General features: G+C 38.3%; 1 protein-coding gene across 3 annotated transcripts in view; it reads right to left on the bottom strand.

Moving 5' to 3' along the window:
* Window positions 1–253: 253 nt before the first annotated feature.
* The window catches only part of eps15l1a (epidermal growth factor receptor pathway substrate 15-like 1a), a 31,646-nt gene continuing 8,723 nt past the window's right edge, over window positions 254–23,176 (bottom strand). Inside the window, exons 11-25 of one of the 3 annotated variants that reach the window (XM_058401169.1) lie at window positions 22,597–22,747; window positions 22,334–22,396; window positions 21,149–21,234; window positions 18,500–18,572; window positions 17,725–17,886; window positions 17,417–17,614; window positions 16,771–16,935; window positions 16,529–16,634; window positions 16,134–16,184; window positions 14,896–15,032; window positions 11,921–11,981; window positions 11,147–11,229; window positions 10,841–10,934; window positions 7,413–7,618; window positions 254–3,778 (exon numbers count right to left, since the gene is read on the bottom strand). In XM_058401169.1, coding sequence (XP_058257152.1) covers window positions 3,632–3,778; window positions 7,413–7,618; window positions 10,841–10,934; window positions 11,147–11,229; window positions 11,921–11,981; window positions 14,896–15,032; window positions 16,134–16,184; window positions 16,529–16,634; window positions 16,771–16,935; window positions 17,417–17,614; window positions 17,725–17,886; window positions 18,500–18,572; window positions 21,149–21,234; window positions 22,334–22,396; window positions 22,597–22,747 — 1,783 coding nt within the window. In that variant the 3' untranslated portion in view covers window positions 254–3,631. The remainder of the gene's footprint in view (window positions 3,779–7,412; window positions 7,619–10,840; window positions 10,935–11,146; window positions 11,230–11,920; window positions 11,982–14,895; window positions 15,033–16,133; window positions 16,185–16,528; window positions 16,635–16,770; window positions 16,936–17,416; window positions 17,615–17,724; window positions 17,887–18,499; window positions 18,573–21,148; window positions 21,235–22,333; window positions 22,397–22,596; window positions 22,748–23,176) is intronic. The other 2 variants (XM_058401170.1, XM_058401171.1) reach the window with 2 other exon arrangements.

Below are 23,176 nucleotides of genomic sequence, written 5' to 3'. Positions count from 1 at the left end.
ATGTCAAGTAAATAAAAAAACATAGCCTGGAATTTCCTGTTAGTTCACATGGCTCGAGTTAGCCAGCGTCGGCACAGGTTCATACTGCAGCTGTGCTTCGTTTTCATTTTCTCAGTCATAACTCTCTCGTGAAGCTAAAGCGCAATTCAATTAGCTGACATGAGTGCAATAAAATGTAGAATCATCAACCCACCCAAAAAGAACATCAGTATTAAATAAGTATTTTATCATCAAATAATCAAGGAGGACACAATTATGTACCTGAAATGGTGTATATTTTATTCTGTGAAACAAAGGACCACATAGCAAGCATTGGCATCTTCAAACAAATCCAAGCTTTTCTAGTGACGCTTAATTTCTCAAATCGTTTTAAATGCTTCCAGTTACATGTTTGGAGTTATTGTTTGTTTTTTTTTTTAATAAGACAAATATAACATGTGATATACATTATGTACTTATTTAAATGCATTTCAGTATGGTGATTAATAATTTGGTTTGTTTGTCGTTTGTCTAGAGGCGAGGGAATAAAGCAGGCCCGAAAAATAGAGCGCAACCGGCGCGAGATCGTTTGCTTCGACGTCAACAGGCGTTTAAAACACTCACATTTTCAAACAGAAATAAAAGAGTTAAAATGAGATTACAGATATTTCAGTACACAAATAAAAATATACAAACTATTGCACAATGGAGGTAACAAAGACGAGTACAGCACAAGTGGGCATCTAATGAAATGTGAGGCTGTGTGTTATTTAGCTCCCAAAAAATAAAAACAATTAAAAAAAAAAAATAAAAGAGGACGTGAATAAAAGTTTAAGATGGTGTAAGCTATTAACAGAATCGAACATCTTTCTGTACAGAAATTCAATGTAACAATAGAGTTATTTTCAGATAGAAATCTATTCAGAGGAGGTCTGGACGTAGAAAAACAGGTCATCCAGACAAATACAGTAACACTGTTAAATTAATGCTGAACTAAAAACGTCAGGTTTCTGCTTCTGAGTAGGCATGTGCTGATGCTCGAGCTGTCTAACCATAAATTCTGGATTCTGATCGATCAGAAAACATTGATAACAGCAGCTCTGACAGTAGAGCAGCTGCAAATCACAGTTAATATAAAACGTGCTCTTCTGATACGTTACTGTTTTATTATAGTAACCGAATCCACTGGATCTTGAGGGTTGATGCTCCTAAAACCTATTCAACTTTTAGGATGTAGTTTTGGGAGTCGTTTCTGGCGTCACAATTTAGTAACAGCAAAGCTATAACTTTCCCAACACAACATGAGGATAGGGGAAGTTTATACTCTGAGGTTTCTCAGTAACTTTAAGAGAACGTGGAAAATGTAAGGGAAGGACTAATGTTTCTGGTTACTAAAAAAAAGTGACCGCAGAAATTTGTTTCATGGATGTACTTCAGCATTAAATAACTATAAACGGATAAAAAGTACGACATGCCATTCTTCAATAAAAATGAACTGCTGTGGTATAAAAGGAAAAAAGGTGTTTTACATCACACCATCTCCGTGTTGATTTTGGGCCTAAATTCTCAACTTTCTGCACATGCCTACTCATAACAAGAAGAGGAAAAAAAAAAACCAAATAATAAACAAAATCACACAACTGATTGGCGAAGGAGTATTACAGGAGCAAACCAAAAATATTTGTCCTTCAGTAGGCTACGTTACAGTTAGCAAGTGATTCTAAACAGCACACTGAATATCAGCGGCACCTTTACTTCGACTCTGGTAGTCCCTGAACCAAGTTCATTTCCACGGCCCACACAGAGGACTGCAGCTGAAGGGTGAGAACAGTTAATGTTCTCTGCTTGAGGAAGTCTATAAAGTCCATGTGTCCATGGTGAGAAAGTTTGAACAAGAACAAATTCACTTCAACAACTCAAAATATTAAAACCACAGGTTTAAACATGGCAGGCAGCATACGGTTCAAGTAAAATACAGGAAAGTTTTAGTAAAAGAACTCAGGAAACATCTTGATTAATACTGAAAGGGTAAAGCGGGGAACTGGCAAAGTTAGCAGAATTTTGTTCATAAGATGTTTCTAATCACAGTCTGGAACATGATCAGGGCTGATATCGTTACAACATTTCACCATCTTTAGTGGATTGTGCTTATGGAGAACAAATGAGCTTTAATTTTGGGGTGGGAAAAAAAACGCTAGGCGTCTCGGTTACGGACAGCAAATTAAAACAAAATGTAAATGGATTATTTCACAGTCTCTCCTGCACAGGGTCGAGTTTTATACATCATGAGTTCATGAAGACTAACAAATTACAGAGCTGAATTCGGCAAAGAAAATCTGAACCTGTGCAGAGACTGGAGCTGTGTGTGTGTGTTTGTGTGTGTCAGACCTACAATACAGCACTGTGCTCTCAAGTGAAGAAAGCATTATTTCAAGTCCAGCATGACTCTTCTCTACACACCAGTCAAACACATCAATCACACACAGAAACAGTACAAAAGATAAAAGGAATAACTCTGTACCATTTCTGATCAGGTTTTCACACTTCGCAAGAACAGAGCTTATTACAAATCCTTTTTTCCCCCAATATATATATATATATATATATATATATAATGTTATACTATGATACTATGCCTCAGTCATGTACCATGCAGTTCAGCTCTGAGTCTGTGACGAGGAAAAACAGAACTGTCTAGAAACGTAAGAAATCGTTAGCATTCTCATTTTAGCGTTTTGCTTTACAATGAATTGTATCTTATCGAATTTATCCAGTTTTCTACTTTACCCCACATGTAGTCCAGAAATGTCTGGTGTCTTTTTTTTTTTTATATATAAGAAATTTGAGCACTGTTTCTGCAGATGTTTAACAGTGGCAGACACAGGAAGTTAAAATGTCGCGGTGTTGGATAAGAGGAACACTGAAAATCATTTGGCCTACATCAGGAGAATCCTGACGCTCCACCTACAACTCATGTATGTGGAAGAGGGCAGTCAGCACTTTCCCAGTGTATTCCACTGCCCTGTGATGCAGCAGTACACAAAGATATGGTTGGTTGGCTTCACATGCTTCAGGTCTGTGAGAACTCTTTCCAACAAAAAGTTAACTCTCCATGACTCTACCACCATGGAGTTCAGCAGCCTATGAGCTTCATCCAGTTTATGCTTCTTCTAACAGTACTCAGACAACATGTGTTTTGGTTGATGTTTCAGCTCCACTGGACTGCACATTTTCCCATGCGTAAGAAAAGAAAAAAAAAAAACTAAAAATGCAAATGACCGACACCAAACATGTCTTAGGGGTAAAGAAGAAGTGTGTGTGAACTGTATCTGTCTTGAGTAAAATCACTATGGTTGGTAGAGGTTCTCTCTCTGTCACAGGCAGGCATACAAACACACACACACACACACAGTGTCAGCGTAGTGCAGGTTAACTCAGTGCATGTAGAATGAACGAGCCCATTCACATAACACATGGATTGCCCCATCATTACATTAAAATAAAACATGTTTAAGACATTAAAAACATTTTCTCTCATCACACACTCATTCTCCATCACTCTCTCAGTCTCTCTCTCTCTCACACACACACACACACTCTTTCCTCTGCTGCAGTGATGTAAAGATGGTGTTGGAGAGGGAGGAGCCGGGGTTCAGGTGTTGTTCATCTCAGCTTTGCTGAGCGCAATGGCCAGTTCCAGGTCCTCCTGCTCCTGCTGCCTGAGTCTCTTCAGCCTCTCACGCTCAGCTCGCTCACTCTCGCGCTTGGCCCACTCCATCTGCTGCGCCTCATTCCCAAACTGGAGGATGAGAAAAGAAAGAAGGAAAACAAACACAAAGTGGAGCACGTGATCAGTGCTGACAAAAAACAAGTTAGCACATATAACAGTAGACACTGATGCACAGATTTGTGTGAAACTAAACTAAAATACAAACACAGACAGATGAAATATTAATGCAGTAGTGTTTCTCCAGTTTGGCCTTCTGTCAACAATGACCATCAAAACAGCTGATCTGTAAATATCTGCACCTCTGACTTGGTGCTATAAAGTGGATGCAGAAAACATCATGATTCTCACGTGATCTCAGCTTCCCAGCCAATATAGAAAATAATTGAAACTGGTGAAAGATGTTTTGACAAAAAATGGTGTTCTGAACAAACCCCAGACCAGGAAAATGCCCAATACGTTACACCTGATTTTATCTACTAAATGTCCTCCTTCTTAATAAATATTGGGTCTTGTAAGTATTCGACCACCTCCACATTTTGTATTCTTATATCCTGGAACTGAAATGGACTTGACTGGGATTTTATATCATGAATCTACAAAAATAGCCCATGAATTTGGTTACTTCTTTGACTAATCTCCTCTTTCAGCTTCCTCTAGACAGAGTCGCAATATTCTTTCATAATAATGGCTCTAAAATTGTTAAGTGGGATTTCCAAACTTTCTTTTTTTCCTTAGAACAGTGAAGTATGCTGGTGGTAGCATTACAGTGAGTTACATTTGGCCTCTCTGTACCTAGTCACTGATGTTTGGTAGAAGGTCTCCTCTAAGCTTAGGAGTTGTATCATATTCTTTCCATTTAAGAATGAAGTTAATGGCAGTGTGACTGATGATTGCAATATCCAAACCCTGACTCATGCTCTTCTAGAAAACGGTTTTGATAGCTTCCTGTGTTTATTATGCTGCTTGTTTTGGTATGTTTTGTAAAAAGAAAGGTACTTTTGGTTCATCCAGGAACAGGTGGATGAATACTGAGGTCTTGTGACACCTTCATTGCACACGGCTCAACTCTAATCAACGCATTATGGGATTTCAGATGGGTTTTGGCTGCAGCACAGACAATTTAAGGAGTTTGTAAAGAAATGGGAGGTGAATATTTTTGCAATCATAAATATAATGTTATTTTATTGTACACCATTCTGATATTTTCCTATCACCTGAATAGTAAGGGTTATTTTCAATGGAGATTCATGACATCATCCCACTTTTCTTCCATACTTATGGAAGAGTGTAAAGGGAGGGGTTGGGGGGGGTGAATATTTATGCAAGTCACTTTACATTTCTACCAAATTTTCAGATGATCTTACCTTCATTTTTCCACTCCCTGTAAGTAAAAATTAGATCACACACAAATTTGTTTTTGAGAAAACAGGTGTTACACAGGACTGACTGACTTGCACACAGACAAAGGGCAGGATGGACAGTGAACAGACCACTAACACCAATAAAACACATTGGTTTTTAAATAAAACTATCTGAAAGCAATAACTCAAACAGGAAAATGAAACATGCACTGATTTCAAAATAGGAGGGTCCGAAACGCAAAAATTCCATTTCCTTTGAGAACAGAAACTGAACAAACAGGATGGACATGAGAACAACATGCACATCAGATTAACTGCAGAAGAAAGAGGCGTGGCACTGACGAGAACAAGGTCACCGCTGCACAGGAGTGTGAAAGAAAAATCATCAAGCTGAAGAGCTGTGTTCTGACTGATTCATTTTCCATAACAGCAGCTCTAACAGCAGTGCAGCTCCACATTACAGCTTCATACTAATGTGCTCTTCTAATACTGCACTGGTTCTATAGTAATTTGTACATGAACGTTGGGAAATTATCTGTAAAGAGATGTTTACATAAAGAAGGAGTCTCCAGTGTCAGAGTAACACGGGCAAGTAACAGGACAAGTCTTATTAACGTGCACAGAGAAAGAAAAGCAAGAGGCTAGTGAAGGAGCAGCTATAGCGCTCTCTCTCTCTCAATAGTACATGAAACTATAAATGAATAAAAAGCAAGACAATGTCTTTTTAATAAATAAAAAGCTCAAGGAATTAGAAAAAAAAGGAACAATTAAATTTAAAAAAAAAAAAAACTTATTAAAAAAATAACACTGCTATAGGAAAATAATCAACATCTCCATGGTAAAAGTAAGTCTGCTTCACCACAGTTGATTATTTTCCTTCTACAACAGCACAAAATAATAAAAAGGAGTGCTTTACTCCGTACATAAAGACACTTTCTGGCAGAGGTGACCATCATTATTAAGATTAAAAACGATGGAATGATTTTTTGAAAATATTGTACATTGAGCAGTAATACTGATGGACAAATAAACAGTTTCGCAAAACCCTGTGCATGCACAAAGCACAAAGACAGCACAAAGACAGGGGAATGACAGCGGAGAGAGATGATTAGAGATGAGTTAAAAAAAAATAATGGATGCACAAACAAATCCCATGCTGAGAAATCTCCAGGCTGAGAGCTGAGTAGTGATACTGCTCCTTCCTGTCAACCAGTCACCATGGAAGCACCTCCAAAAGCCCCCTACTGCCAGTAACCCCAACCATTAACAACCCTCAGCATATACAAGATTAACATACATACAACCTTCTCACTTCCTGTATAACAGTCATCTTAAACTACATACATGTATAATAATGAGATTGTGACAAACGTCTACACTTTATAAACATTTCTGTTGGGAGAAAAACATTTGGAAGATCCAAAGCAACGTAAATGTGAGGGGGAAAAAAGGCCATGCTAATGGTCCAACAGTGGCTTTCTGTCAGCATGCTATGGGTCCAAAACCTGATGCTGACTTTAAACAGATCATTAAAACAATGTTTTAATGCTATGCTTGCCTTAATCATGTGCCAGTCTCACATGTCAGCAAGTTTTGCTTTGCAATTTCTCAGTAACATGAAAAGCTTTATTTAGTCTTATTTATTATCTTTTTTTATTTTTATTTTATCGAGAGAGTGACTGTTTCATGGACGTTCTCATCTTTGATTTTCAAAGAATGAATTTTGTCTGAGGATAATTGGATTTTCTTTTTTTGTCAAAACCTTTTGTCAGGTTTTGTAAAAAATTATGCATGTTGTGAGAAAAAAAAAGGTAAAATCCATCAAGGCTAATTCCTAACATATGAATAGATAATGATATTCCTTCTGCTTGTACCTAGTTAAGGTTGAACATTCGGACCAGCTTTAAGAAGAAAATAATACGGTAAGAGATTAAGATCTGAAATGTGCATGATACCAATTTTTCGACGCAATGAAAGTCTAATTTTTGCCCCAGGAAGGTTGGAAGTAGTAACCTTTCCTGTCAAAGTGCCCCTGGAATCGGTACAGCTGCAGAATAAACTACGTTTGCTGGGGATTTTCCCCCTCTCTCATCGTTCTACATCATTTCACGACGTTGGTTAATCTCAAAGAGTAATGGCAGTAGAGATGGAGAGAAGCCAGCATGAGGCAACAGCATAGACTGAGAGCTACAGAAGCCAAATGGTGTGGTCTGTTCCAGAAACCTCACTAGAAAGCAGAGAGAATGTTTGAGGGAACAAAGAAAAAAAAAAAAAAAAAAACAATAAAGAAAAAAAAAAAGGTGGACTGGACAAGAAGAGTAGTATCACTAAGCTCAACTTACAGAGCTGAAGTCTGCAAAACCCAAGGAAGAATCTTTAGTGGCTTTACTTGAAGCAGATGGAGCAAACGGATCTTTGCCACTAAACGGGTCGCTGAGGCCCTTTTTACTCTGAAACGGGTCGTTAGCGTCCGAGCCAAAGGGCTGGAAGGGATCGCTTGACTTTGTTGAATCCACAGATCCGGGTAGGTTAGTTGGAGTGCTTTTACCTGGAAGAGTTCAAACATAAAAAATATTTATATCATTTGTAAGTATTAGACACGATGTTAGTCACATCCACCAACAGCAGCAGCTTCATGTACAGTATCGTGGGACGATAGTAAGTGAGGATGGAATGTTTGCTGGTCAGACCATGAGTTTTATGGTGTCATGGTTTCATGGCTAGTGATCAGACGGTTACCTCAATGCTGACTCCACAAACACCTCTGTACCTCTTCAGCTGTGTTTCATATATAACACTGCTACCTTTACTCTCACTTAGCATGTACCTAACTTTATCATACACAATGACTCTCAAAAACACACACAACGACATGCACTGCTTACCAAAACGAAACCAAACAGCAGTTTTGTTTTGGTGGCTACTTTTTTTTGCCGGGTGGGGTTTGAGAGGGCTCGGCTTTTCTTTAAGATTAGAACAGCAACAGCATGACGAACTCTGACAGTGTAAACTGTTTACTAACAGTATTAAAAAATGAATCTCACTTAATTTCCAATTTCAGATTCTATGATTTGCTTTAAAGCCTTTTATAGACTTCCTTACATCTCTGATGCACTCAAACCATATGCTCAGCTGCCAGATCTGCAACTCGGACGCTTTCGGCTGCTTCGCAGTTACAACTGAACCCTGAGATTGTAAAGCATTATGTCTACTCCCATTCTTACCAAGAGAAACACACCGGTTTAAAAGTGCTTCATAGATGATCTCACTCACTGCATTTTTGGTGACAGGAGGTGGAACCAACTTGACATGTGGCTATTTCTCCTGGAAAGTTGGACTGTATTCTGTTGTATATTGTCATTAATGGATGTGAGCTTATAATACAATCATGACGCTGCTTTACCGTTCAGGAGCTGCATGTTTTTCACATTTCCTTTCTGAGTGAGTAAATAAGAACTGTGCCACACCCTGATCAAGACTCATGCTTGATTTAAGTCAGGGGAAGATTTTTACTCCTCGAACACTGGAAGGGTTATTATTACAATAAGGTTACATATTTAAAAAAAAAAAAAAAAAAAAAATGATTACCAGACTCATGCATGCCTGTATGACTAACACAAAGCCTCTATGAAAGATTACGCACCCGCCCCAAAAACCCCATAGCTCTTTCAGTCACACTTGTGGTGTGCCAACAATGCCACTTAAACTACCGGTATGATGGCACAACATAAAAAAAACAACTTAGCTAAAAAAAATAGAGGATATAAATGATTATTACTATTATAAATTACTTATCAAACCATTTATTATTAAAATGTACTTAGCATCCCACAATAAAACGTAAAACACTGATGTTTGACAATTACTTAAAGCCAAACATACAGAAAATGCTTACGTGTAACACTTTTTTGTGGGGGTGTGTACAACTGGCATCGCATCTCTCATGAGAACTTTAAACTGGTTCTTGGTTCCCCTTAAAGGTGTTAACCGCAATGTGAACTGGGCTGTTATTTATATTAGACCAGCAATCAGTTTCTCTCTTTCTGTAAACGGAATAGCAAAACCACAACGCCGAGCTCCACCCTGACAGCTCAAAACCAGCGAAAAAAACAACCAGTGCTCATCATTGCTCCATTCACACCTACAATACAAGAGTATGTGAATATAAACGCTCCAACACTCATTAAATGCCATTTAACATATGGGAAAGTTTTCTTTTAGTAACACAACCTGTGTGCAATTTATCCAAAAAAATTTTTTTTTTTAATATTAAATAAATAAATAAATAAATAAATAACAGTACTGAATGTAGAATAATGCGGGGCAAAAAACATAGGAGATAAAATGACAATGAATCTACGTTAATAAGACAAAACTTAGGTATGGTTGTAATGCAAAATTACTATAAAATGTGAGGTACATCAGCTGTGTAAGTTTGTGACAGAGATGTCACACCAAGTTTAAAAAAAAAATAGAAAAGAAAAGGAAAAAAAACACACACACACACACACACGCACAGAAAGAGAGGAAGTGGGGAAGGGCGTGGAGATCAGCATAATGCTGCCAGTGCAGGCAAACCGCAGATGATGTGAAGCGCTCAAGTTTGTAACCGTACCCCCTTTAATATACCAACTAAACCTCTGAATCTAACCTCTTAAACGCCTTCACAACAATGAACATCTAGGAACAAATAAAAACACTTCTGTAGGAAGAAATAAAAATAGTTCAATATAAGGAAATAGAGGTTTCACTACTCGAGTGAGCTACACTGATTCTGCATTTAAAAAGACAAAGTTTAGTTTTAAAATTATGTCCAACACTCTACCATCTTAAAAGATATAAGGCATAAGATGCTTGTGTGTGTGTGTGTGTGTGTGTGTGTGTGTGTGAGAAACGTTTACATTATTTATTCTAAGAAAAAGAACACACCCACATCACATATTCCATTGGGTTTGACCTCCATGAATGCATCTTATCATATAAAAGGTGTTCGATTTGATATTTCACATTTTTCTTGGCTGAAATATTTCAGTAGCATCTCTGATGAATACACTGATCTGTTCACTACAGATGTGTTTAATGTTAGGTTTACCATGGCAGAAAGTGAGGCTGCATCTTCCAAGTAAAAAGAAAATCGAACTGAATTGAGTGAAACTACTGTGAGACTAGGCGGGGTTGAGTAGGGTTGTTTTTTTTTTGGGGGGTGGGTGGGACAAATCTTTCAATGTAATTTTGAGTGTTGATGTAATTTTGAGCAACTCATAAGTGCATGTATGCTAAAACGAGGCGCTCCTATGCATTCAAACATCATCCCTAAACGAAAGAGACGAATTAATTACCGAGAGATGAAATTAAGAAGAAGGGAAAAAAAAACACCCTCCTTAAGAGAGTCACATGCAGTTTTTCATTTTTAAAAAAATTGTCATGATTTCTCTTAGATTTCTAGAAAATGTTGTTTCAATATTTTGTAAGAAATTGAGCAATGTGACTGAAAGAAGGGGGGGGAAAAAAAAAAAAACCCAAATACGAATCTATTCTAAACCTTCAGTTCCTGTTTACCTCAGGGAAGAAAAGAAAAAAGAGCTGCACACATCACTGTGATTAATCTCCATCTTGATAAACTGTGAAACTGAGTGTGAAACATGTGGGCAGGTTTGCTGTTGAGAAAGTCACAAGAGAAACACATGAAGACCTGAGAATAAATAGCGTACCCTACAGAAAGCACCACGTGACATTAGACCTGGTGTTCACCACCAACTCAGAAACCTACCGCTGGGAGGCTTGGGCCGAGGCGGTATGGTCTTCTTGGGCGGGAGAGCTGGAGTGTCCTGGTTTTGGTTGAAGGGGTCATCGGTGAAGCTTTGCTGTATGAATGACAGACAAGCACAAGAGGTCAGGCTGACACATCTAGACGACGTTCAGTCACACGTCAACCAAAGGTAAAAACCATTTTGCACAGGTGTCACTTTTGAGAGGGACTGAAAACAGTTATCAGAGACTTGTTAGAAGAGGTGTTTTAATATAAACCTGTGATTAGGAGCTTGCACTACTGTCAGAGCTGCATCTTTGACCATACCTTTGACATCTGGCTGAAATCAGCAAAGCCACTGTTGCTGCCAAATGAGCTGCTGCCAAAAGGGTCCAGAGTCCCAAAGGGGTCTGCAACAGAAACATATATATATATATATATATATATATATATATATATATTTATTTATTTTAAACACACACCCAGACATGCATGTGTGTATAAGAGCTATAGATCTAATAAAACGTCTACTATTGCAGCCTGACATTCTCACTAGAAAAAAAGAGAAAAAAGATTTTATGGAGAATCTCACTGTTACATTTCTGTGTCTACCTTTAAACATTCAAGTCACATTCTTCTCTTGCTTATACCCATGCTCTTTGCATTATTATTTTTTTTCTTCTAACCACTGCAAATAAAACACACAGCCAAGCACTTCCTGGCATCGCTGTAAAAAAAACATGTAACAGAAGATGTTTACTGAAACAGCAGAGGAATGTCACATCCTTTTTAAAACTGGCAGAAGACTTGCGAGCAAGCAGTCAGGATGCTACGCATGGGAACTCATTTCACAGCATCTTCTTGCTTCACAGCTTTTCAGAGGCCTGTCACAGGGGGACCATATTTGACTCTGGGCCAATATGTGTGAAACCACTCACTTTTATTTTATTTTATTTTTTTTAACTTTAAAGACTTTTCGAGAAGAGCCAGGATGTACTAAACATGCTAGAACTGTTACATGTTATCTAATGGCAGCTTTCATTTGAACAACGGTTCTGTCAGTGTGGTAGGGTGTGAGATGACTCAGCAGATGTGCTGTACCTGAGCCTTTGTGTTTGGGGCTGGTGGAGGCGAAAGGGTCATTGCTCGAGAAGTGGTGAGACTAGAAAGATAAAACAGAGGAGGGGGAAAAAAAAAATTATTGGCCAAGCACTCATGTACTTTTATACTGCACACACTGCAAGATGTAGTGTATAGATGCATAGAAATCCCAAACACAGAGTAATAATAAAACTAACATAATTTTACAACACAAAATCTTAGCATGTGTCAGGTGGTGTGGCTCTAGGCTAATGGCTAAAACAATCTGCGTGTATTAGCATACTCTGTATTTAAAATGAACACGAGTGCATGTGGAGTTACGCAGTCCTGTTCGTATTAGAGGTAATAAAGATTCTGAAAAAAATCACGTAAATAACAAAGACTTTAAGACTTTAAATTGTAATGCATGAAAACATTTTTTTTGTAGCGGAAGGCACATGTTTCAACACTTATCTTCAATGTCTTCTTTTCTGTAATAATAATTTTCACCATGCTATTTCATTCTTTAAGCAACATTAAGAAAACAGTTGTGACAGTGGGGGCTTTATCGAGTGCCACCGGTTATTCATGAAGAGCCTTGGAGAAGCAGAGGGGTAAAAGTGTGTACACTTGTGTGTGATGAACAATGCACTTTTTATGTGCTGGGTTTGTGAAGCACTTCAGATGGGGGTCTTACAGAGCTGGGAAGGGGGCGAGTGTGTCAATTTCGTTTCAGTTATAGTTTATTTATGTTGAGAAGTTTCCATGCTGAGCTTAAACAAAAAACAAACAGATCCACACTCTCTCGTGCCTGCTTTCCGAGTCCTCTTTCTCCTCAGCCAGTTCAGTGAGCCAGACCTAAAGAAAGAATGTACATTCTTCGTTTTTTCACCATCGAACGGTCATAATTCTTGCTTTCGAAACTATACTGTAAACTCTGTCAGAGCTGTGAACAGAAGCGGATACTGAGCAACTGACTGTGAAAAAAGATATTAATTTGCAAAGAGGAGAGTGTTGCACGGACAATACTGTCCGTGACAAAGTCATCATATTTATGAGGCAATTGATTGCATGAGGAAATATGTTCTTCTGGTTTCTGGTGTTTTTGACACACACTGAAGTGAAAATTTCAAAATACACTACAGCAAATGTGCGAGGGGTCGGTTTTCTATTCGAAGACTATTTTCTGTTTGTTTCATGGCTCTAAAATAAAACGAGTTTTCGAGGGAGGACAGGGTTGAGTACGAGCCTGTTCATGTCATTACTGGTTTAACCATCCAGTGATGATGACTAACAGGGTTCTAACCCTCAGCCTTCCACATGTTCGATTTTGATTCATAAGGGTTCGTTACCGTTAATTAACAAAGAATGAAGGAATATTTTAAAACACAGTTACACAAAAATCATCATAATACACTATTCAAGTATTGGTCATTTGTATCTGATTAAAAAAAATATTATTACATTTTTACACACCGGTTGCAATGATAAAGATTTTACTTACTCCTGGGAAACTAACCCAAGTGCTGTAGCTATTATAGAATATTGCATGAATTTTAATAAACTATAAAAAGGCTTTCGTTCCATATTAAATTTTAGTAGCATTCAAATCCGAATAAATATCTTAGAATGACAAATATAAAAGCCAATTTTTTGAATAAATTAAATCAGCTACTGACACAAACAGTTACAGCTCTCATAGATAGATCTTACATCATCTTTACTTCAGTCTGCTTAGCCAAAGGAGTTCTTTTCCATTTTTATTTTCCAGAATGATTTAAAAATAATAATTGAATCGTTTCACATCACAAGCCTTTTTTCCAAGCAAAACAATATTGCAACCACATAATGTAGCAATATAATTTTAACATGCTATTTTTGTTTATATTCTGTAGCATGGTGTGTTTGGAAAGCACAGACCAGAGTGTACGATGAAGGTCGGTCAACGTTTAAAACATATTAATGAGAGTTTACAACACTGATACCTGACATAAAGAGCCAATTATTCTTAACTTAAAAAGATGGCAACATTATGATGCTGATTCAGATCAAATCACCCTGAGTGAAAGATTGCCTTAATTTACACATAACCTGTGAATCTCCAACATAAATCAGCTGCTAGTTTCAAAAAAGGACCAGTTTATAGCCTAGAGCTTTTTTCTTTTTTCTTTTACTGGCATAGTGTTAGAACCGAGCATAATGACATAATAACCATCATCCACAAACAGATAAATAAATCAATAAGATCTAAAGCTATGATGAAGGGTTGAATGTGGTAAAGATAGGGAACTGCTTTTTGTCAGAGGCAATAGCACAAAAAAATATATAAATAAATAAAAAAAAAACACATCTGGATGTCGGACGTTTAGGCAATTCCAATGATCCATAATGCTAACTATTTTAGTGGTGGTGTTACTCAGACTGAGAGTTCAACCATTTTGGCTTGAATTCAAAAAATGCCAGGCTGGAGCATAACAAGTTTGTACAATTGCACAAGGTCCACCATTTACTTTCTGCTAAGTTCCTTTTTCTTGCTTTTTGTTTTCAGTATTCAGATCTTCTACCGCTAAGTGCATCAAAAAAAGGCACGCCTCTAAATTTTATGCGCATCTAGATTAGCCATGGTTTACTGAAGAGTGACGAGTTGAATCGCAGTCAATTTCTGTCACAAATGATATTAACAGACTGGCTAATACTAAATGCGAAACTAACAAGACAAAAGAACATTTGAAGTAAAATCTCATTCATTATACCATTTTTAAAAATCACACGTTCAATGTTAATAGTAACAGATGCTCAATTATTAATATAACTGAAGTAAAGGTACTAGAAATAATGCCAGTATTGCCGATTAACTAGACATATCACACAAGTCTAGTCCAAACCTCAGAAATATACATCATGATGCACATCTTACGGCCCTAAAATACTGTGATTATATTTTTTGACTGTATCGCCCACCGTCTTTGTACGCCTTTCCCTGGCTGCGTCATTACCTTTACCGGAAGTGTAGCACTTTTACTGAAAGGGTCCGTGCTGGTGAAGGGGTCAGCCTTGGCCGGCCTCTTAAAAAAGTCTTCTGACATGGTTTTGAACGGGTCTGTCTCTTTAAATGGATCTCCGCCAAATGGATCTGCGTGAGGAACGAGAAGAAAGTTTTCATAAAGAGATACAGTATCAACAAGTTCAGTACCACAAATTCCATGTAAATTCTATAAAAATGTTTATTTTTGATAACATCAGACATCTATTTTTGATTACATCAGACAATATGTTCACTGTTGCAATCAGAAAGTGAAAAAAAAATCATTTATTAACTTTATTTTATTTATATACTAAATTTATTTAATATTTTAGTCTTTTATAAATATTTTGATTATAGGTCCTACAGTCTAGTTATTTCTTTGATTACTTATACCAATATTATAGTTATATTCTGATAATATTGTATTTGTTTGTAGCATGTCCAATATTTTATTTGATTTCTGATTGCTGGCCAAATATTTTGTTTCTTTTTTTTTTTAATTTCCGATGATATAAGATGTATTTTTATGTTCTTATTATATGTGCCTATATTTAATAAGCTTTATTATTACTTGTAAAAATATTTTCTTCATTTTCTCATCAGAATTACAGATCATACTTTATTCAACGCAAATTCGCCTTTTGCTGTATTACATTTTTGGCTTTATTTAATTTTGCACAAGTTTGGTTTAGGTGGGTTCTCATTTTTGAATGCACGTAAAAAAAAATATGCCCTTGAATACCCTTGATGCTAGATCATGTGACAGCAAATCACATGCATCAAGCGTACCGGCTAAAATATAAATGACCTGATCTCGCCATACTGTCTCATGTAGTCTTTATTCTCAACGCATAGAAGCCTTGGCTACGGCTCCAAAGATTTAAATAAGGAGTTAAATGTTAGCCCGAGCTGTATAACTCGCTAAAAGTGCATCAGTTAAAGACTAGGCACTCATCAGAGCTTAACTGTAAACTACAGTGTGTGCACATCCATTTCTTACACAACCTCATTATGATGCCACACCTTTAAAACAAGCCTGATGTACACTTTCCAAATGACCTCTATTTAGTATGAGAGTTGGAGAACTGAAAGCTGAATATGAGAAAGAGAGAAGTGTGCCACTGCAACCCAGCATGATGCTGCAATCCATGCAAATCTCAATGCAAGACCAGAACTGTTTCCCATCAAGCATTAGGACAGAGCAGATACCTGTCGCTGTGGGAGGCTGCTTGGCAAAAGGATCATTCTGGAAGGGATCACCTGCACAGAAAGTGAACACAGATAGAAAGGAGGAGAGAAAAAATAGAAGAGAAGAATTTATATGCCAGTGCAAGCCAGACCTCAAACACTAGCCACATGATCTCTCGCATCCAAGTAACGAAAATCATTTCAGCTCTGAGACAAACCTTTCAACTTTCAACAAACCTTTCAACCTTTCAATTTGAGACAGACTGTGTGTATGTGTGTCTCAGTGAAGGACAAGGGTTTATATCAACAAATGTTGACACAGAAAGAGAAAGAGAGAGAGAGTGAGAGTGAGAGAGAGAGACAGAGACAGAGAGATAAAGAGGAGAGAAAAAGAGAAAAGAGAATATGAGCAGTACCTTTAAAAGGATCGGATTTGAAAGGGTCTTCAGACTGAAATGGGTCTGTGTGCATCTCCTGAGAGTTTGTGCTGAACACACTAGTCTTCACTTTAAACGGGTCATCCTGCGCACACACACACACACACACACACACACATTGACTAGAAATAAAATTCATACAGCTACACAGTTAATTCAACATCTTTTTGGTAATATTAAACATCATAAAAACAATATGAGAAACAATACGAAGGTTTTACCATGACCCCAAAGCCCCCGTTCTCCTTGTCGGGGAACCCCTCACTCATGTCAGCTAGGTTAGTCATGCTGCCTCCATGCGTGCCATTCAGAGCGCTGCTATACTGCTCAATGCTTTTGCTAATCTCGTGCTGATTGTCCTGAATCTGAGAGAGCTTGCTGCGAGCCTACAGCAAAAAACAAAATACAAAAATAAGTGGCACATATAACATACAGACAACAAACAGACCTTTGAAACAATTTTATTCCACTTTCACAACATATTATTTTCTAGCATGAACACCACAAAATGCCTGTGTGGACACATCGCCCTCTAGTGGACTGTAATACAATGCAACACCTTCACATGTTGACATTTTTAACTGTGGCAAACAACCTCACAAGAGGTTGTAATAAATCATAAATAATAAATCAAATCAAGGTAAAAACGTAGATTAGCTAAAATCAACAAACTGGTCAATTCTTATTAATTCTTTGACAACTGGAAATAAAATAAATAATTTTCGGCAGCTTCTTTTTACTACAACGTATATCTGTAATAAATCGGTTACTTGCATTTTACTGGTAAAACATCTTTGTGATGAAATCCCTGAACTACTACTATGAAACATATGATGCAGAGGAGTAAAAAAGCTCCACATCTGTTACCTGATTGATTTCATCCTGCGTGGCCTTCAGGGACTTGATGATGGTCTCAAGCTGGATCTTGCCAGCCTGCAGACTCTGCTCCAGCTGGCTTTCCTCCTGCTGTAGACGGGTCAGGTCCGCTTTAGCCCGACTCAGCTCCTCCTCCTGGTTCAGCAGGTCCGACTCCTGAGAATGGATCTGACTCTGGAGCGACGAGATCTGGACACACACACACACAAATCAGAAAGAGCTATTCTTTTAAATCTTGCACTCATGTCAATGACCTCAGGTCTGGGGTCTGGCAATGGCCAGGTTCATGTTGCACTCACCATTTGGGACTCCTCCTGGCACTTCTGTCGTACTTCGTTGAGCATGTCCTCCAGCTTGGCCTTCTGCTGATCCATCTCATCCAGTCGATCTTGAGCGTCCTGCTTCTGGGCCTCTAACTCCTGCAGACTGCATGTCTCTCTGTCCAGATCATTCTGCATTTCCTGTTTAGCAGAACCCACAGTAAATCAAATGCAGTGCCCTCAGAATAGATTAACAATCCCAAATTTAATATAGTGTAACAAGCTAGCTGAAAATGTGGTTCAGTATTACTTTAAATGGGCACAAATGAAGCAAATTTTATTAAAAAAATAAATAAATGAAACTGCTACATTTTAAAAACAACTGTGTTAATTTACTGTTGTATAAACATTTCATACAACAGAACCAAAATCCCTTAACCTTGTGGTATACTTTAAATATATACTGTTGGACTGGATCACACGGGCCAGCCTTCTCTTCCCACATGCACCAATGAACCTTGACCGCCCATAACCCTGTCTCTGGTTCACCACTTATCCTTCCTTGGACCACTTTTGATAGATCCTGACCACTGCAGACCGGGAACACCCCACAAGAGCTGCAGTGTTGGAGATGCTCTGATCCAGTCGTCTAGCCATCACAATTTGGCCCTTGTCAAACTCGCTCAAATCCTTACGCTTGCCCATTTTTCCTGCTTCTAACACATCAACTTTGAGGACAAAATGTTCACTTGCTGCCTAATAAAACACTTTAAGAGGCCATACCAGCTTCATACATGTCAACCTGACACCTCACCTGAACCTCAGTAGTTTTGTGTCTGATGGCTTCCTCCGCCTCCCTGATGTCTTGCTCCAGTGTGTATTTCTCCCTGATAACACAAAGAGATGAAGACCAACAAGATTAAATTGAAGATGAGGTTAAAAAAAATTGGTCAAAAACTGTCTCCTCCATCAACACACAGCGTGACAGAAACTCAAAGCCAAAGAGGCGAGAGAGAAAGAGATTTACCTGAGCGTGTCCCAGTGAGTGAAAACAAATGTGCTGTGGCAGCATGAAGAGTGAGTGACGAGAACAAAAGATTTCATGAAACATAAATTAAAGGTAAAGATGTGGCAGATGGGAGCAGCAACTCATCCGCAGTTCACTTGATCTGATGCTTAAGCTCCAACATGTGCTTTTTACCGACAGCTTTATTTTATCTATAGTGCATCAGAAACTCAGTGAGCTTGAGGAGGATACATTAAACACCACAGTGAGATGGAGAGGACACGAGGAGGCTTTTGTATTAAGGAATATTCACAGACAAAAAAAAAAAAAGAACAGCCACCAACACATAATTACCCAACAGCTGCAAGCGCAGTGCAGGGATTCCCAAACTTTTTGGGCAAACAACTCCAGATGGAAATTAGGAAGTTTCTGTGACCCCTAGCCTTGACCAGCCTACATTTTTTAATCCCAGACACCAAGGACTGTGTGTGTAACACAAGTGAATAAAAATCTATGAAATATTTCCTTGCATTGATTTATCATGTTTAGAAAGGAGGTGTTGTGTTAATTAAAAACCCACAGCAGGGTTATAGGATATGACTCAGTGCATAGCATATTTATATTTGATGCATGCTGCATGTGTGTGTGTATCTAATGTATATGTGGAGGACTAAAAAAAAGTGATATCCACTAGATGGCACTAGATTCCGAGCGGAAACGTTCCTGTCTGTCAGGATTCCAGGTTAAACGCACTGATGAACTCTTCTTTACTTTAAAACTTTCCACCATCAATGTCACTGTCAAGGGCTGTGTCTCAAATCAAACACTCTGTCATCATTTAATCAAAAGCGTGTCTAGAAAATCAATATGACCTGTACGCAAAACAGAGCTTTGGTTTGAAGACGACTTGAGAGGTTTTTAATATTCAGTCGCAGTAACTGAAAAAGGAAAACCCTGTTAGTGTTAGAACTCAATATCAAGCTAGAATAGCACATAAGTATGTAATTTGAGATACAACATTAGATTAATGGAGGTAGAAGGATAGGAAAAAATTATCCAATTTGTATTGTTGACACTGTCAGAATAATGAAAAATAACTAAAATAGCCTGTACACTCATACGCTGACTTCATATGCTATTGGAATTATCCTACTTCCCACTTCAGAAGTTGTAATTACGAGTATGTCATGTACACATGCTTTGTTGTCAGAAAGAATGAAACGTGGATAACGTCAGGTTCATTCCTACATATGTGGAATGGTTGCAGGTTACAGTAAGTCTAGCAGCATGTGAACGCAGCATTCATTTAAATGTGGCTCAATTCAACAAAAATCATTGACTGGCTTTGGAGCTGGATGCTTTGTCACTTTTTCTGGGTTTTCCCTGCCTCTCTAATAAATCTGCAGTGCTTTGCAAAGGTATTCTTACCCCTTGAGCTTTTCCGCATTTTGTCACATGACAACTACAAACGTAAATGTACTTTTCAGATATTTCTTTGTAACCAAAAATTATGAAAATCATTTAATCATTTTCCTTCCACTTCATAAGTATGTGCCACTTTGTGTTGGTCTATCTCATAAAATACATTTACGTTTGAGGATGTAACGTGACGAAATGTGGAAAAGTTCAAGGAGTATGAATTCTTTTGCAAGGCACTGTAAAAGACGGCTTTTTAGCTTGTTAGCTTTTGCTGCCAGAAAGAATGTACTGATGTCATGGATCAGAGATAAGCTTTGCCTCCATCAAAGTCTGGCACTCAGTTATTAGAGAGATTATTCCTCTGGAACCCTTGACCTGTATTATTCATTCTACAATTGATGCTCTTAATCGTATATAGACACCATACTTTGACTGTATAAATGGCCCTACCTGTGACATCCTGCGGTTCGGTATAATATAGTGTACCTGGAGGTGTATAGACAGCTCATGTATTCTCCCCAGTATGTACTGATTCAATTGTTCATTCTGATCTGTGATACGGTGCTCTGTTCTGGTCATCTTATGTTTTTGCTTTTGTATACTTCCTGTTATAGGCAGCATATGTCTTTTACTATTCCGTAACATGTTGAAAGCTAAATAAATAAATAAAAATTTTTTAAATGTGGCTTGTTTGAATGTGGTAAGTGTTTGGGATGCTGGACTACTGAGTTCAAATCCTAGGACCACTAAGCTGCCACTGCTGGGCCCTTGAGCAAAGGTATTTCTAATTTATAAAGTAAATGACTGAAACAAAAGGAGGTGAATGTATGGTTCTCTCAACCCCTCAAGCAACCTGTTAGTCTGGGAAGCCCTGCAGTAGAGAAGTTTCTGAACGAACACTGAGTGTGAGTGACTTGAACTGAATACTTGAACTCTGCCAAAAATAACATATGCTACAAGGAAAATAATAAACAAACAATCCTCTTCGCCAGATCAGGCGATTCTACAGCATTAATGAGTCTCATAACGGGAACATACCTCTGCAGCTGAGCAATCTCCTGACTCAAATCATCCAGCTCCTTGATTCCAGTAAATTCACCAGACCCCACAGAACTGGAGCTGTCCTACAGAGGGATACACACACACACACACACACACACACACACACACTGCTAAGTCTTACAGCCTTCAAAAGGAAGGCAACACCACAGCACCTAACAAGCAGGAGGGCAAAACACCACACATGGAACCACCAGGACAGGAGAAGAGAATAGACTTGGGGTTCACCTCCATGTTTTCTACAACACACATCACCACTCACAGCACAAATGCTTTTCAACACAACACTGCTGCTAAAAGCATTTGTCGATTCCTTTTTTTTAGTACATTTTTTACATACCCATGAGTTGTACATTATTGTCTGATATAAGAATGACACATCAGCAGCATTAAATATGAAACAGAAAAATGTTTGATGAGCTGCATTCTCCTTCTGTTTAGCTTTTTATAAAAACCTCTACGACTACCATAGTAGTTTCTGGACAGTAAAGTCACTCCAGAGTATTAATCACTACCTGAATGTTTTCTGCTCACATTAAAGCACAATGCTGTTGAATTCTGTTTTCTGATAGGGATTTATTTATAAATACATTTATAACAGCAGTTAATACGTCATTGTTTCTATAGTGATAATATACAGATGGATAAAATGTATAATTGTTGAACTGACAACATTTTCAGTAAGGAACTGTTTGACACTTTTGAATGGAGATAAACAGTTAGAGGTAAAACTGTGACTTTAATCTATTTGACAACTTCAGACCAGAGACGTTTGTGGTTCTTTTGTACAATAATATGGTTTGATTTGCACTGGAGCAACTAGGGTAGTTTAGCTAAAACATAAGAGAAGGCAATTTCAGCTAAAATCTGTTGTCATTTCTGTCAAAGAATACTATCAGAAGATATAATTTTATCACAAAGTAACTTGAGTCTAAATATTCCATTTTACAAATTCCTGTATTTGGAAATTAATAGATGTAATGTGCTTGAAGCAAGCATGTGATTTATGTATGTATTTATATTTATACCATGTCTTAGCTGATTGAGTGCATTTGCGAGACATTGTCTAAATTTCATTCTCTAATTAACTTCGGTTTTTTAATCCTACCTTCTTAGTAGCATACACATTTATATACATGTATCAAATCAACAGCATGGACTCACTCTGCGCATTTCGGTCAGGGCTACCATCTCAGAACCCACGGGCGTCATGTACCCTGACATATTCTGCGGAGAAAGAAAAGACACACATTGTCAGTACACTAAACTCTACTTCCTTTACTTAAGCAGTCTACATCAGGGGTGCAAAATATAGTGCAAGTTACTTCCTGACTCAGCAACCAATTTTTAAAGCCTTCATTAGGTGTTAAAATCTTCAAAAATGTCTACAAGCAATATTTTACAAGCAATAAGGTTTAGTTACTCACCGGGGTTCCTCTCTCAGATGGAGGGATCATGTCTGGGGTCAGTGTCTGTGGAGGATCCAATCCTTTGCTCACTTTCAGCTGAATGAAGTGCATGGCCAAAGCAAACTGCTCTCGGGTCAGCTTCCCAATCTGCCGTGTGTCTGACAAAGCCCTAGACAGTTAACAGGCCGAAAGTTACACACTGAATATACTCACAAGGCCACGCCCCTTCAGCTCTTTAAAACACTCGCCTGTCCATACCCCCTCAGCTCTAAGAAACCCTCACCTGGCCACGCCCCTTCAGCTCTCAGAAACCCTCACCTGGCCACGACCCTTCAGCTCTCAAAAACCCTCACCTGGCCACGCCCCTTCAGCTCTCAAAAACCCTCACCTGGCCACGCCCCTTCAGCTCTCAAAAACCCTCACCTGGCCACGCCCCTTCAGCTCTCAGAAACCCTCACCTGGCCACGCCCCTTCAGCTCTCAAAAACCCTCATCTGGCCACGCCCCTTCAGCTCTCAAAAACCCTCATCTGGCCACGACCCTTCAGCTCTCAGAAACCCTCATCTGGCCACGACCCTTCAGCTCTCAGAAACCCTCAT

Source organism: Hemibagrus wyckioides, linkage group LG10 (genome assembly GCF_019097595.1).
Source record: "Hemibagrus wyckioides isolate EC202008001 linkage group LG10, SWU_Hwy_1.0, whole genome shotgun sequence".
NCBI lineage: Eukaryota > Metazoa > Chordata > Actinopteri > Siluriformes > Bagridae > Hemibagrus > Hemibagrus wyckioides.
This window is presented reverse-complemented; position numbering and strand designations above follow the sequence as displayed.